This window comes from Helianthus annuus, chromosome 5 (assembly GCF_002127325.2).
Source record: "Helianthus annuus cultivar XRQ/B chromosome 5, HanXRQr2.0-SUNRISE, whole genome shotgun sequence".
NCBI lineage: Eukaryota > Viridiplantae > Streptophyta > Magnoliopsida > Asterales > Asteraceae > Helianthus > Helianthus annuus.
The window spans coordinates 91,227,118-91,242,104 of NC_035437.2; the positions used below are offsets into that span (position 1 = coordinate 91,227,118).

Sequence of the window (14,987 nt, forward strand, 5' to 3'; positions counted from 1 at the left end):
TAATCTTTCATCAAACGATCGTGTGCCGCGCGTCGGTCTCGTTGAATATAACCTCTTTTATTTTTTTCTGCTTGGAGGCGACGACAATGCTTGACATATCTCACCGCTAGTTGACAAGCACTCGTAACCGCCTCTTGCTCAACCTCCTCATCGGTGGAACCATCGTCATCCGCAAAATACTCGTTGTAGTAGAAATTTACCATGGATGAAGAACTAGGAGAATCCATCAAGTTTTTTTATAAAATGGTTGTGTTTTTTAGAGAGTTTTTGAGATAGTTTTGGTTGAAAATGAAGGAGTTTATATATATATATATATATATAGGTAAAAGGTTTAAAAAAAATAAATAAATAAATCCAACTAGCCGTTATCTAGCCGTTGGGGAGCTCTGATTGGCCGGTCAAATGGGTGCACAGTGTTTTAAATAAAACGCCAAACTCATTTTTTTTCGAAAATAACGCCGGACAACGCCGGGTGTAGTGGGGGGACGTCGTTTTGGAGCGTTTTTTTTGAATTTTTTTTTAAGAACCGCGCACCACTACGGGTGGTGTTATGATTAGATAATTAACTCACGTACACCGAGATACTCAAAATATCGTGCTTTTCACGTGTCAACATCAGACAATCACATAATCTGCTGTCGGGCAGCTCCGCCGTCATGCCCGTTAACCTCAAATTCTTCAATTATTAAAGAGTCACCAAAATCAAAATCAAACTCCCACTATATCTGTCGGTTATGAATCGGGTGTACGGTAGTCGAAAGCACAGTGAGGAGGGTGAGGATACGGCGGTGAAATGCCGTGAGCGACGGCGCCGGAGAATGGCCATGCGGAGGATGGCGGTTAAAAGGGAAGCTGGAAATCAGGGGATAGTGAATTTGGAGGCTCCGGTGTACGGAACGGTGTCGGTGGTTGGACGGCAACGTGAAATGGTGGATGAAGTTTCTGTTCAAACCAACTTATGTCGCCCGGAGATCAACGGGTTTCAACCCGTGCATTTCTTCGGGGTGTTTGATGGTCACGTACGTAAATCTCCACTCTTCATTTTTACCAATGACTATTTGTTTTTTTTTTTAACTTTGTAGAGCAGGTATCAGCATTGTGTAAGGAGCTGATGCACGTTATCATGAAAGAGGAGATGATGCGTGTGAAGGTGGTTGGAGACGGAGGCGGGGAGATGTGGAGGTTGGCGGTTAACCGGAGCTTTCACAGGATGGATGAGATGGCAGTGAAACTGTGCAGTTCCGACATCTGTAGATGCAACACGCAGCTGGGGTCGACCGCAGTGGTGTCCGTGATGACCAAAGAATACATGTTAGTGGCAAAATGTGGTAATTCAGGCGCCGTCATCTGCCGTGAAGGCAGGCCCGTCGACCTTACGGTAATACATGCAACACTATATAATTTGAATATTATGGGTTTGTTTGTTTGTTTGTTTTTAAAGTTTTCTGGTTATATTAATAATCGCTAGACCGATCCAACACAAAAAAAAAAAAAAGTTAAAACGTAGAATCTATAATTGTTTGTTTGGTTATGGTTTTGTGTAGGCTGATGATGAAGGAAGCTGTGGTGGACGAATCATGTCCCGACCAATAGGTTAGTTATCTCTTAATCTTTATCAAAACAATTCAAGAATGTTTGCTTAATATCATAACTCATGTTTACAAACAAACTTAACCTATACATACCCTTTGACCGTTACCGTTTATTCATAATCTTTTTTACTTAAAAAAAAATAAGGTTTTCAAAACCAGATCAGACCGGCCGGTTTGACCGGAATTCAGCATGGCAGGCGATTCGGTTGGGGGTGATTCGTTGTGCTTTGAAAAGATCGGCCGGTTATGGCGAACATCCGGTTTAACCGGAAAACGGTCCGGCGGTTGGATCAGCCTTCTTAAGATTTTGCCCTAAAAATTCATTTTGCTAAAGTAAATCCGGAAGAAAGATAATAATCACACAAAAAACGAAAGCAAACTCGTATCCACGATGACAATAAAACTTTAAGATTTCAATCAAAAACCAAAGTTACGTGCCGAATTTTTAGATCTAGAACAGGGCCGTCTCCTAGAATGATGGAAAAAAATTGGGCATCGGGTGAAACAAAAAAAATTGGGCCAACCCCTTACATCAAGAAACCACAATACAACGATAATTGATTGAACTTACTTAAGCGAATCTTGAGGCTCTCCAAGGATTTTTTTAGATAAAACTATTTGTAGCAAATACATCATTCATCAACATTCAATAGCTAAAAAATCACATATCCAAGATCCATAGTAGAAATATTGGTACCAATTTATTAACTCCACCAATAAGCATCACTATATGAGCATAAAACTATTAACTTAGAAACAACTTAAATTTAATGTGTAAAAATAGAATCTGAAAAGTTGAATTAGAAACAACATTTATGAAACCATGAAACAAATAAAAAAAGTCAAAGTCCAACTGGTCAGCTACAAAAAATAAAATGAAAAAGGCACAAAAAATGGGAAATTTAGGAATCGAACACCAAACCTTCCGAAATTAAATTCAAAACTCACAACCCACCCAAATGGAACACTGAAATTTTATTTGAATCAGGCTCCAACTATTAATATAATATAAGTAAACAAAATTCAAATTTCGGACCCTTTTTGATTTTGGGCCTCGGCTTTCGCCCGGGCCGCCCGGCCCAATAACCGGGCCTGATCTAGAAAAAAAAAAAAAGAGAAAGATCTAGATGATGAGAAGAACACCCACCAAACCAAAAGATAGAAGAGAGAGATTGCATTTTGATATAATCATTACTTTCAGTATTTTTACAACCCTGTATCTTATTTCCACCTCCTTTTATAGTAGGGAAATAGCGAAAATAGCCTTTGACCAGTTAAAATTTCTAAAATAGCCAACGAAAACGTCTTAAAAAGCCTTTTCACGGAAAAATATGGCGTGGAAACGTCTTAAAAAAGTCTTTTCAACCCAATCAACTGCATTCCGCCACGTGTCAATTTTTTTTTTTTTTAAAGGCTTAAGACGTTTCAGCATCTTTTTGTAGAGGCTTGAGACGTTTCAGCCTAATTTATTAATTTTGAGTGAATTGCAAGTTTTGTCCTTTATCTTTAGGCCATTTTGCAAGTTTTGTCCTTTATCTTTAAATTTGACGAGTTTTGTCCTTTATGTTTGAAAATTAAGCACGTTTTACCCTTTGGGCCTTAAAAATAAAGCACGTTTTGTCCTTTATGTTTAAAAATCAATCACGTTTTGTCCTATATGTTCAAAAAATCAAGCACGTTTTGTCCTTAAAAATCAAGCACGTTTTGCCCCAAAGGGTAAAACGTGCTTGATTTTCAAACATAAAGGACAAAACTCGTCAAATTTAAACATAAAGGACAAAACTTGCAAAATGGCCTAAAGATAAAGGACAAAACTTGCAATTCACTCATTAATTTTTTTTCAACATTTTTTTATTTTTAGTATTTTTAATATTTAAAACAAACATAAATTTATGTTTGTTTTAAATATTAAAATAAATTTATTTTTAAATATTAAAAATATTAAAATACTAAAAATATATTTTTAGTATATACAAATGTTGAAAATTTATGTTTGTTTTAAATACTAATATTTAAATTTCATGAAATCAGATTTAAATGCACTTTATGTTTTAGTATTTAAAAAATAAATTTCATCAAACTGATTTGTATATTTTTAGTATTTAAATACTTATTAGTTGTAGATAAATTTATGTTTGTTTTAAATATTAAAAATACTAAAAATATATATTGAAAACAAAAAACATTTAAAATCCACACCCGAATCCGCTTATATACTATTTCTTTATTGTTTTTACTATATTTCAAACCATATATAGTGCTCATATACTATATATATTAAAAAAATAGTTTTTGGATTTCGGATAATCCGATTATCCGAAATTTTTAGAAATCAATATCTGAACCCAAATCCAAAAATTCGGATTATCCGGATTTCGGATCCGGATTTTTTTTTTTTTTTTTTTTTTTTGAAGATCCCTAACTAAGACATATAAAAACTTGTGCCATTATCTTTAGTGTAAGAGTAGACATGTTTTGCCTCATTATTGTAGATGTCACACTTAATAACTGGGACAACTACTTATGGTCAACTTTCAGAGGAATCTACGATTAAAAAGACAGTTGGCGTAGTTATTAGGCATGTTATCTTTTTTTTTTTTTTTAAATGAGAACTTTATTAGAAACACACCTCCGACCCAAACGGGTAAAAGGCCAAAAAAAAAAGAAAAAAGAAACACACGCCCCGGACCCAAAAAGACAGTAGCAGTAATTAGGATGTAGTCATCTAAAACGAAAGGACAAACAAATCTAAGATATGCCGTAGTTAGTGAGTAAGAGTGTGAGACATACCCATTTCTGAGTACTTCACAAATCAAGAGATTGGCTCTAATTTAGCTATAAACTATTTAGACTTACGGTATTTTCGATTAAAATCCTTTGTTTTTATCGAGTAGTTTGATTGTGTTTATGTGCTAATTTTTTATGAAGATGAGATAGGATTCTGGGCAACATCTGAACCAGACATCTCCGTAACAAAACGGGAATCAAGAGACGAGTGTCTGATACTAGGTAGTAATGGACTATGGGATGTTGTGTCGAGTGACGCAGCATCCAAAACAGTACACCAATGTCTTGGAGAAAATGGGAATTCAAATGTGGAGCTTCGGATTGACACAGATGTAGGAACCAAGTTGGCAGCAACTCTATTGGCACGTCTCGCCTTGGGTCGTAGGAGTGCTGATAACATAAGTGTCATCGTCGTTGATTTGAGGAGGTGAAGCTCGATGATCATTCATCTCCTTGGAATGTTGGTTGATGACTATTTTATCTTCTGTTACATGTAAATTATCATATAACATTAGAGGTATACAAATTATATAAAAATATGGTTTTGATTAGTATTTTCGAAACGGCTATATAAGCATTGAACAAGAAGCATGATCTATAGGTGTTGACGATATTTATTTATGTTTCGGGTAGTTCAGGTCTGGTTATTCGAGTTATTTGTGTATGATATTGTATCCGATAACTAACACGTATCACAACCAAGTTGATACAACCAAGTTAAGGTGGTTGTTCAGTTATCGGGTTCGTCGAGTTGGGTTGTTCAAGGAATTTGGGTTTGGAGATACTGGTTAAGTTAATATTCAATTAGATCCAAAACATAATGCTGAATGGTGGGAGTATAGTTAAAAAAAAAAAAAAACTTCCATTATGAAACTCACCTGATGTTACAATTGTCCAAAATGTTACAATGTATAACTCTACCAACAAAAACCTACACCTCAATTAACCTTCTCTGGGCACACTTCCATCGACTGTAAAGCCGACCATAACTCCATAATTATGTTACACAACAGAACCGTAAAAAAAAAAAAAATAAAAAAAAAAAAAAAAAAAAAAAAAAAAAAACTCAATATGGCGGTTAAATATAACAGAGAGCTAAGCAGGTGTGGTTGTGGCTGATTGGTCCGCTAACCACTGCCAAACTCTCACTTCTCCTGTTCCATCTCCGGTGAAGAAAATGTTAGGACCGCCATGTATAGATCGAATCTCTTGTTTTGCATATATCTTTCCCCTCTCGGCAAACCTAATCCAAAACAGCAGTAATTTGGGATGATTTACGGGGAAATTCTTATAAAAACACAAAAATAAAGAAAGAAGAAATAAGGTGTGTTAGCAGGTCAAACCATCATTTCCATGCCCACACGTTGTGCCACAATCTAATGGTGTACCGAATTTTGAAAAAGAAGGCGTTGAAAACTTACGATGGCAGGTCATATGCACGAACAGTGTTGTCATTGCCAGAGCATAGCAAGACCGGCTTAGATTCTAGGTCATGCATCCCGCATAAATTGAGCAGGCCCTACTCCACAGACAAAAGAAGACATTAGGCTGCATGAAATCCAGCATACAAATAAATATACAGAAAAACTAGAAAGAAAATATTGGAGCTCCAAGGTGATAGATTCCTAAGTCATCTCAAGTTTCTTAAAAAGGCCAACATCCAAGAAACAATAGGAAGACCATGAAAGAGATGCGAAGAATGAAACCGAGCCAATGAAAAAAGTTTCAGTAACATTCAAATTGATTTGTTGGGCCCGGGGCTTTATTTGCGCCTAGGCGCGGCTGGGCGCCCGCTTTAATAACTATGGTTTTATTATATGCTATGCTTATATAGCAAAATGTAGGCTTGCTTACTTCAATATCATGCATAAGCTATTATATACTTATAGAGCAAAATGTAGGCTTGCTTACTTTATTATCATGCATAAGCTAATGAAAATAACAACTAAAAACCAGTATAAAACATAAATATACGATAAATATCTAAAAACAGCAGGCTCACATAGGTCTGTCCAAGCATGTCAAAGAAACAACCTAGTGGAAAAGTATGAGCTAAAAGAGGTTCAACAGAAACAATAAGGCACGTATATGAAAGTTACAGAAATTGGAAGCTAAAAAGAAAAAAACCTAGACTACATCCTGGAGTATGACAACCAATAAACTGTTCATAGCAAGTGAGTGTGAACAGGTTAATTGCAAATGAATGCGACTGATTCACTGAGGAACAGTGGGCAGAAACATGAAAACACACAGAGTACTGAAAATGAATTATATAGCTTTCTTTAAATGATACTATAATCCTAAACTATTAGAATACTCTAAGAATCCAGGCGAAATAAAACAGCTAGATAAATCCTAAGTTCCTAACCACAGTCATCCTGCAAAGAGATGAATTGCTCCCACATTCCTTTGACCCACTGTCGCTTCTAACCACAAATCAAAAATTAAAAATAAAGACAAAGAAGACGTAAGTGTAAAAAGGCCTACTAGTGTGTAATACTAAATAGGACCTTCATCTCCAAACCAGAAAATTGTTATTTTTTGACAAGGAAAAAAATAATAACTGGGCTTTCACAGCCCCTTATACATTGGCCTCATCTTATACTTCATCACAGCAATCATCTAAAGATGATTCTACGACAGAAATTAGCAAATTACACATTAACTTATGTTCTTACGAAGTAGAGAGAAGTAGCAGCAGAGGCAATATAACTGTATAAGACCCAAAAGTAAGAATCAACAAACTTACACCCCTAAAAAGTTTCCAACTTTCCATTTGCATATTCAATCAACCATTTGTGAATTAAGTAAAGTAAAACAGATGATACTGAGTTTTGTAAAGAAAAAAATAGCCTTTATTTCAAGTATTAGCTTCCAGCAAAGCAAGTTCTATCAACACTAAACAATATGAATAGGTAATAATATAGTGGAAATAAGAAGACCCTAAACATCTTAAATGCCTTGTAATCAAGTAATATGGATAGGAACAGTAGCATCTTAAAGAAAGTCAACACCAAGCCTCTTTTTTCCCTTTTAACAATTAAAATACCTAGGGATCCATGATAGCCCACACTAAAATTTTATATTGCAATTTGTAGCAAATTGTATAACGCTACCATAATATTTGGTATTTAGAGGTTCTTCATAATGTTCTTCACCAATGATCCAGGGCATATCGTATCTAAATAATCTGCTTGTTTTGAATTTTCCATATCAATATAAGATAACCTTCCTAAAAGCATGCTACAAAAGTAATGCCTGCTAGATGCATCTTATAATAGCACAGTTTATGCTAATAAATAAGTCTTCGAAATACCTAACCATCTATGTGCACAGCATATCTAAGTGCTATTCAGATTATAAAATATAATAAAGAATATATTCCCTACCCAAGGATGTAATAAGCATAATCTAAGCATCTATGAAACTACGACAAAAAAATATATTACATATGCAATATCCAGATTTAAAAAAATATATATTGCAAAAGAAAATATTACATATGCAATATCCAGATTTAACATACATGGTCCTCATTATGTGTGTAAGTTACTTCCAAGTTCCCACTTTCTGTAGCTGCCCACACCTGCATTAGTAAGCAGAATAAGCACTTGTAGACGGAAAAAAAAACCTTCTTCATAGATTAGAAAGTGATGTGCCGAGACCTTTATCGTTTTGTCCAATGAACATGATAAAAGAAATTGATCCCAGCAAAGAACAGACATCACAACATCACGATGATCTGTTAACGTCTGAAGACACTGCAAATTCTCAAGGTTCCAAACCTGAAAGCAAGTTAGGCAGATGAGGGAACAAACTAATCACGGGTTAGTGTTATGTAGAGGTGGTAAAATGGGCACGGTGTGTAAGTATGAATTTGTAGAAAACTAAGGTGTTTTACCGACACTTGCTTTCTTGAGTTTATAGATAACTAATGTGCTAAATATAATTGAATAAAACTATATTATCACAAGGATAATCTAACTCTATAAATAAAATAACATGACACTATAAATACACCATGGGAGACTTTCCACCCACTTGACTTGTTAAATTGTTTCCATTTTAGCTAAAATTTAAAATGGTACCCATTTGACCCGTTGGTGACAAGTACAACCTGAATCCACCCATTTCTAGTGATATAAAACTATCAAAAGCAGATACATTTATGCAATTGTCCATTTAAGACATAAATTATCAGCAATACCATGTCAAAGTAAACTCACCCGTATAGATTTGTCCATGGAACCAGAATATAATCTGTTAGCTCCAACAACCAGTGTCACAACGGCTGATGTGTGACCTTGAAGTGATGCAGCTGGTTCAAAACAGTTGCTAGCAGCATTATACTTCCACGCCAATATACTCCCGTCCTGATGCAAACACCAGTGAGTTATGAGTACAACCAGCAAACAAACCAATATCAAATCAGAACTCATCATCAGCAAAAAAGATACCTGTGTACCAGCAAATAGTAAATCGTTTCCTACAACCAGTGAATAGACTTGCCCAACAGGTCCATTAAGACTCAGCTCGGCAGAAGTTTGCACATTCCACGCCTATGACGTTGCAGTAACAATAACAATAGTAAGATAATCAGAACATAAATTGATGCATAAACGACACCAAGGGACTTACTTTGACAAGGTTTGGCAGACCCACAAACATCCATGGGCCTTCACTGAGCATGCAGCCCACTTCACCACCCACTTTAATAACCCCTGCACACTGCAACCAAACCAAAAGACCGCGATAAATAACAAAACTGAAATGAAACAAATCAAAATCATAAAACAAATGTAAACATATAGCAACCTGTCCAGATTGGCAATCCCAAACCCGCACAGTCTCGTCTCTACTCCCTGTGTACAATTTATCAGACCCAACTGGTAGTGCAATACCACTAACAACCTGTCAAATTAATCAATAAAAAATTCATGATTTTGTTGTAATGCAAAAAAATACATACACCACCCGCAATCATCATACAGATCGTATAAATGGCAGCGCAGGTTCATATGGGGCCATATGGCATTTCTTTCTGTCATGTCAGTCTAACGCATCATACAGCCCTTATCATTTTCAAGAACACCACCCATATAAACATTATGCCCAATATGATGAGTTGGTAAAACACCTCATACAACCCCGTATAGCCCTTGTTTGCGGTTTAAAGGCCCGTATGACCACACAGCCCGTATAAACATTATAACCCGTATGATGAGTCAGTAAAACACCTCACACGACCCGTATGACCCTTTTCGTCGTTTACACGGCCCGTATAAACATTATGAGCAGTTTGATGAGTCAATAAAACACATCATATAACCCTTTATCGCCATTTATACAGCCCGTACGATCTGTCAGTGGTACGCACATAGTAAATTCAAGAAGTACAGACATCGTAAAACATTAAAATTTGTACCTTCTGGTGACCTTCAAGCTGTGTCAGCATCGCGAAACAACCGCCTGTACACCACGAATGCAAATACCGGCACTTTTCGCCATAACTACAACTACCTTGTACCCAAAAGTTGCAAATCTTATCTTTCTTCACTACATTATTATTCAACACATTCCCTCCTCTTCCACCACCACCCCTACCCCACGTATTAAAACCACCACCGCCCCGTCGTGCCATCGTCGACCGTTGATCATCCGTCGCAAATCCGTACGGCCTCTTAGACGACGCCGTGCCATTAGCCGGAGCCGACAACTCCCTATGTAAAAAGGGACAGGGAAACCGGTTGCAGTTCCCCGCTCTCCAATGAAAACACACTTTCTGGTTTCGGTTATCGGTCTGCTGATTGGGCCCTAATCTGTTGAACACTCGTTTTCCTCCATCGAAGTCCATCGAGTTCTTTAATTTGTGCGTATGGGTGTGATCATCACAAATATGAGTATGGATTGAAGAATAAAATGTTGAGGATTAAGGTATTGGTGGAGTGGAGAATTTGAAGATCTAGGGTTTAAAATCAAGAACCCTAATTAAGCAGGGGGGGAATGGAAAAGGGGGTTGATAGAAAGAGGTGTTTTTGGGATGTGGTGGATCCAGATGATGTTTAATTATTTTGGGCCGTTGATGATGTTTAATGATTTTGGGCCGTTGATTATTGTTATTGTTATTGTATTTTTACTAGTTGATGTCCCGTCCGTGTTTCGAGACGATGGCCGAATAATTCTCAAACAATTAAAAAAAGACTACTATAATTTTGGTAGAAAAAAAAAACAAAAACGATAATAAGACCGTAATTTTAGGCTCAGGGCAAAATTGTAATTTTTCAGGACTAATGAGCGAGTGTTAGGCAGCTCCTTAACACGAAAAAAAAAAAATTAAATCGAGTAAACCAATTGAAAAAACCTTTATACTTTTGCTAAAAAAAACTAAAACGATTGGAAAAACGTAATTTTTAACGGAGGGCGAAATCATAATTTTAATTTGGGGATAAATCGTAAATTAAATGGACCAACCGGGGAGTGCCAGGAAGCTGCCGGCACGACTGTAATTGTACACTGGGGGCAAAATTGTAATTTCACCAAGAAAACAAATAAAAACGATGGGCAAAATGTAAATTTAAGTTGCGGGCAAAATCGTAACTTGGGTGCGAGAAAAAAAAACTAATGGCAAAATTATAAATTTATACGGGGCAAAATCGTAATTTTGAACCGAGGGCAAAAATAGAATTTTTAGCTGGGAGCAAAAGCGTAAATTTATTTTTAAGCGGGGGTAAAAACATAATTTTGAACTGATGGGAAAATCGTAATTTTAAGGGAAAAAAACTAATGGCAAAATTGTAAATTGAAACGGGGCAACATTGTAATTTTGAACCGGGGGCAAAATTGAAATATTTAGCTTGGAGTAAAAGCGTAAATTTATTTTTAAGTGGGGGCAAAAATATAATTTTGAACTAATGGCAAAATCGTAATTTTAAAGTGAGATAAAATCGTAAATTTATTGGGCCAATAAGGGAGTGCCAGACAGCTATTCCCGTGTCGGTGCCAACACTTGTTTTTGTAGTTGTTGAAAATACGTGTTTTATTTTTCTTTGATTTGATGATTTTTTTTATTTTGTCACACGATTTCTTTTCTTTATCTATCTTTTAAACAAGAGTAAACTGCCGTTTTGGTCCCTTTGGTTTGGGCACTTTTGCCATTTTAGTCCAAATTTCAAACTTTTTAAATCTGGGTCCCTGTGGTTTCACTTTTGTTGCCATTTTAGTCCAAATTCAAATTACCTCCTATTTCACTATTAAAAGCTGGTAATCGTCTTCCCCAGAAAACCCTAACAGCAGTTCATCTTCCTCCACATCCTCAAAGCTCTCAAACAAGCTTCACACAACCTCCACCAAAACCCTAACCCCTCACAAACCGATAACAACACAGTTTCAACCTCATCCGCATCCGAATCCACCATTAAAGCACTTCTCGAGCTCGAACACGAATCGAAATCAATCCTCTGCAACGATCTGCACCTTGTTACGCTGTCTACGCACCTAACCGCGTTAAAAACTCTCATCGAACACTCGTGTAACGCTCACACGAGGTTTCCAGACTCGCCGGTGCAATCGAGTCCGAGATTCAAGCGTGGATCGATCGAGAGTTTATTTGTTCATACAGGTACTGTTACCGTTGAATCTGATACGAAACAGGAACTTGTGTTGATCGATTTGATTAAAGAGTTTGAGGAACGAATCGATAGAGGATTCGATCGGAAACTACAGGATTTGATTCTCAGATCTAAAGTTTTTACAAAACTCGAATTGATTTTGTGCGGTTATCTGCATAGGGTATGTTTCAGGTGACATAATTCCCAGCTACAGGATTTGATTCTCAGATCTAAAGTTTATTGGGGAAGATGAACTGTTGTTTGGGTTTTTTTGGGGAAGACGATGGCTAAATGGGGGTATAAAGGAATTAAATGAGTATAATTAATTTAATGATTTAACTGCTATAAAAAACTGGACGATTATACCCCTGAATAAAAAGACAAAACTACCGGATTTTGATAGTGAAATAGGAGGTAATTTGAATTTTGGACTAAAATGGCAACAAAAGTGAAACCACAGGGACCCAGATTTAAAAAGTTTGAGATTTGGACTAAAATGATAAAAGTGCCCAAACCACAGGGACCAAAATAGCAGTTTACTCTTTAACAAAATTATTTTTTCTGGAAACCTGCGCTTTGCAGCGGGTTGGTGGGAATTTGGTCGGTATCCATTCGGTTGATTACGGGAACGGCAATCGATATAACAATCTAAAAGGTACCCAAAAACATAAAGTCGTAATATGCAAAAAAGAATATCGACACATTAGTTTCGATAATACCAAAACCACAAAAACTTTTAAGCAAATATTAAGAGGGGAAAGTTGCAAGTACTAGAAGAGTGATACAGGGAGGATGGAAGCTAGATCCAAGGACAAATGAAAGGCTGAGATAGTTTGCTACAGGTGCAAACTAAAGAGGCACTATGCATCAGAGTGCAAAAATAAGAAACTTAAAGATGTAGCTTATTATGAAAAGAAGCTTGAAGAAGCCAAACAACAACAGAAGGTTAGCCTTATTGCAGGAACAGATACCTGGCTAACTGATGGCTCTTCTGTTGAAGAAGAAGAAGAAATGACAAATTTCTGTTTGATGAATAAATTTTTGATGAAAGCTCCAGCTCATCAGAACACAAAGTAAGCTCAGATAATTTTAATTTAGAACATCAATTGAACAAGCTTATGAAAGATTTTGTGATTTTACAAGATAAACAATTATCAGAAAATACAAAATCTGATGATTTACAAAAGTTGCTGAATAAAGTCAAAATTGAAAACCAATTACTAATTGAAGAAAATCCGACAAAAGAAACAAAAATTGAATTTTATGAAAAAGAAATAAAAGATTTATACAAAAAAAAAATCATGACAATGAAATCAATGTAAAAGGTTTTCAACAAGCAAAAGATTTTATACACTTTATTGAGGCAACACCAAAGAACAAAGGAGAAGGATTAGGATATGTAAAGACAAACATTAGAAATCCCACCACCTTTGTAAAAGCATCCGACAACAATTCTGATAAAATAACATCAGAATCTGATGTTGAATCTTGCAAATCAAGAAGTTCTGATAGTTTCTCTTTGTCATCCAAAGTAGTTTAAAAGGAAAAAGGGGTGAAGTAAAACAAAAATTTTCTAATAATTCAAAAAGAATTCATCCTTAAGTTCCAAAGAAACAATAATCTTCCATCACAATCAAATTTGTCTAAAAATGTAGACAAAACAAGTTGTATGCGTGTTGAAATATTGAAGCTAATTCAACACCATCTCTCAAAAGAAAATCATTTTGTTAATGGCCCAGCGTTTTACAGAAATTCTGATGAGAATTATTCATCTGAAGAAAAAATCTCAAGTGTATTTTCACCAGAAAAAGTAGCCAAACAGGTTTTGGTACCAAAAAATCTCTAACCTTACCATTTTAGGACCATCATGTGCAGCAGATCTGGTACTACGACTCAGGAAGCTCCAAGCACATGACTGAGGATAGGAGCTTACTCAGTAATTTTCAAGTAAAACTGGGTAAATTGGTAAATTTTGGAAAGGGGTTAAGGGGAGAACTTTGGGTTATGGTACCATTCAGTATGGATCTTTAACTATTGAGAAAGTTGCCTATGTAAGAGGTTTGAAATATAATCTACTTAGTTGTGAACAATTCTTTGATAAAGGCTTCCAGGTAGCTTTCTTACTAGAAAAATGTCTACTACTTGGTTTAGATGACAACAAAATTTATTTGAGTGGAAAAAGATTAAGAAAATCTATCTATTACTTTGATTTTAAAGAAGAAATTGAGCATCCTCAGTTATGTTTATTTTCAAGAGAAAATAAGGGTAATAGTTGGCTATGGCATAAAAGACTGGCCCACTTGAATCTCAAAATCTAAACCAATTAGTAAATAAAAATCTAGTGAATGGCTTACCTTTTATTTCATCGAAAAAGGATAAAATATGTGAAGCATCTAGAACCTTTATCAGAAACTGTACAAGATGATCAGAATTCTGGAAATTCATCAGAAAATCCAATTGTACACCAGAATTTTGACTCTCTTTATCACACAGAGGCCACAGATCAAGGGGAAGCTTCAAATCCATCAGACTACACAAGTTCACAAAATGATATAAGATAGATCAAGAGACATTTCCAATTGGACATAATTGGGAACCCAAAGAAGGTATTAAGACAAGATCAGCTACAACACATGAATGTCTATATGCTGGATTTCTAAGCATGATAGAACCAAAATCTGTCAAAGAAGCACTCAATGACTCAGATTGCGTCTAAGCAATGCAAGAAGAGCTTGACCAATTTGAAAAGAGTCAAGTGTGGAATCTGGTAACTAGAGTCAAGTAGGGGTATATGAGATCCTTTTATGCTTAATGGGGTGTATCACTCTGGGAAGGGTAATAATGTGTTGTACCCACAGGCACTTAGTGCTTATAAGGTCCAGCGACACACACTCATACCTATGTGACGACCGTAAGGAGGCACAGCTGGAGGACCAGTATGTCCCTTGTACAGTGGTTTGTGACAAGTCAAATGTGGCCTATAAGGTTCAATGAGATCCAA

General features: G+C 36.0%; 2 protein-coding genes across 4 annotated transcripts; one reads left to right on the forward strand and one right to left on the reverse strand.

Annotated features, from left to right (window-relative positions):
* The first annotated feature begins 614 nt into the window (after positions 1-614).
* On the forward strand, positions 615-4,933 carry LOC110940565 (probable protein phosphatase 2C 75). Of its 2 annotated transcripts, none has more exons than XM_022182115.2 (4): positions 615-1,019; positions 1,088-1,378; positions 1,545-1,593; positions 4,530-4,933. In XM_022182115.2, exons 1-4 carry the CDS (start codon positions 735-737, stop codon positions 4,808-4,810), a joined length of 906 nt encoding a protein of 301 aa, XP_022037807.1. In that variant the 5' UTR covers positions 615-734; the 3' UTR covers positions 4,811-4,933. The 2 variants fall into 2 exon arrangements, with proteins under 2 accessions (XP_022037807.1, XP_022037806.1); XM_022182114.2 differs by having other exon boundaries at positions 617-1,019; positions 4,521-4,933.
* A 288-nt stretch (positions 4,934-5,221) lies between these two features.
* On the reverse strand, positions 5,222-10,423 carry LOC110940564 (zinc finger CCCH domain-containing protein 63). 2 transcript variants are annotated; one of them, XM_022182112.2, is made up of 9 exons: positions 9,805-10,420; positions 9,195-9,290; positions 9,018-9,107; positions 8,837-8,938; positions 8,606-8,752; positions 8,045-8,164; positions 7,906-7,965; positions 5,801-5,898; positions 5,222-5,622 (listed from the first exon to the last, which is right to left on the reverse strand). In XM_022182112.2, the coding sequence occupies exons 1-9, from the start codon at positions 10,231-10,233 to the stop codon at positions 5,475-5,477; spliced, it is 1,290 nt and encodes a 429-aa protein (XP_022037804.1). In that variant the 5' UTR covers positions 10,234-10,420; the 3' UTR covers positions 5,222-5,474. The 2 variants fall into 2 exon arrangements, with proteins under 2 accessions (XP_022037804.1, XP_022037805.1); XM_022182113.2 differs by lacking the exon at positions 5,222-5,622 and having other exon boundaries at positions 7,880-7,965; positions 9,805-10,423.
* Positions 10,424-14,987: the final 4,564 nt, after the last annotated feature.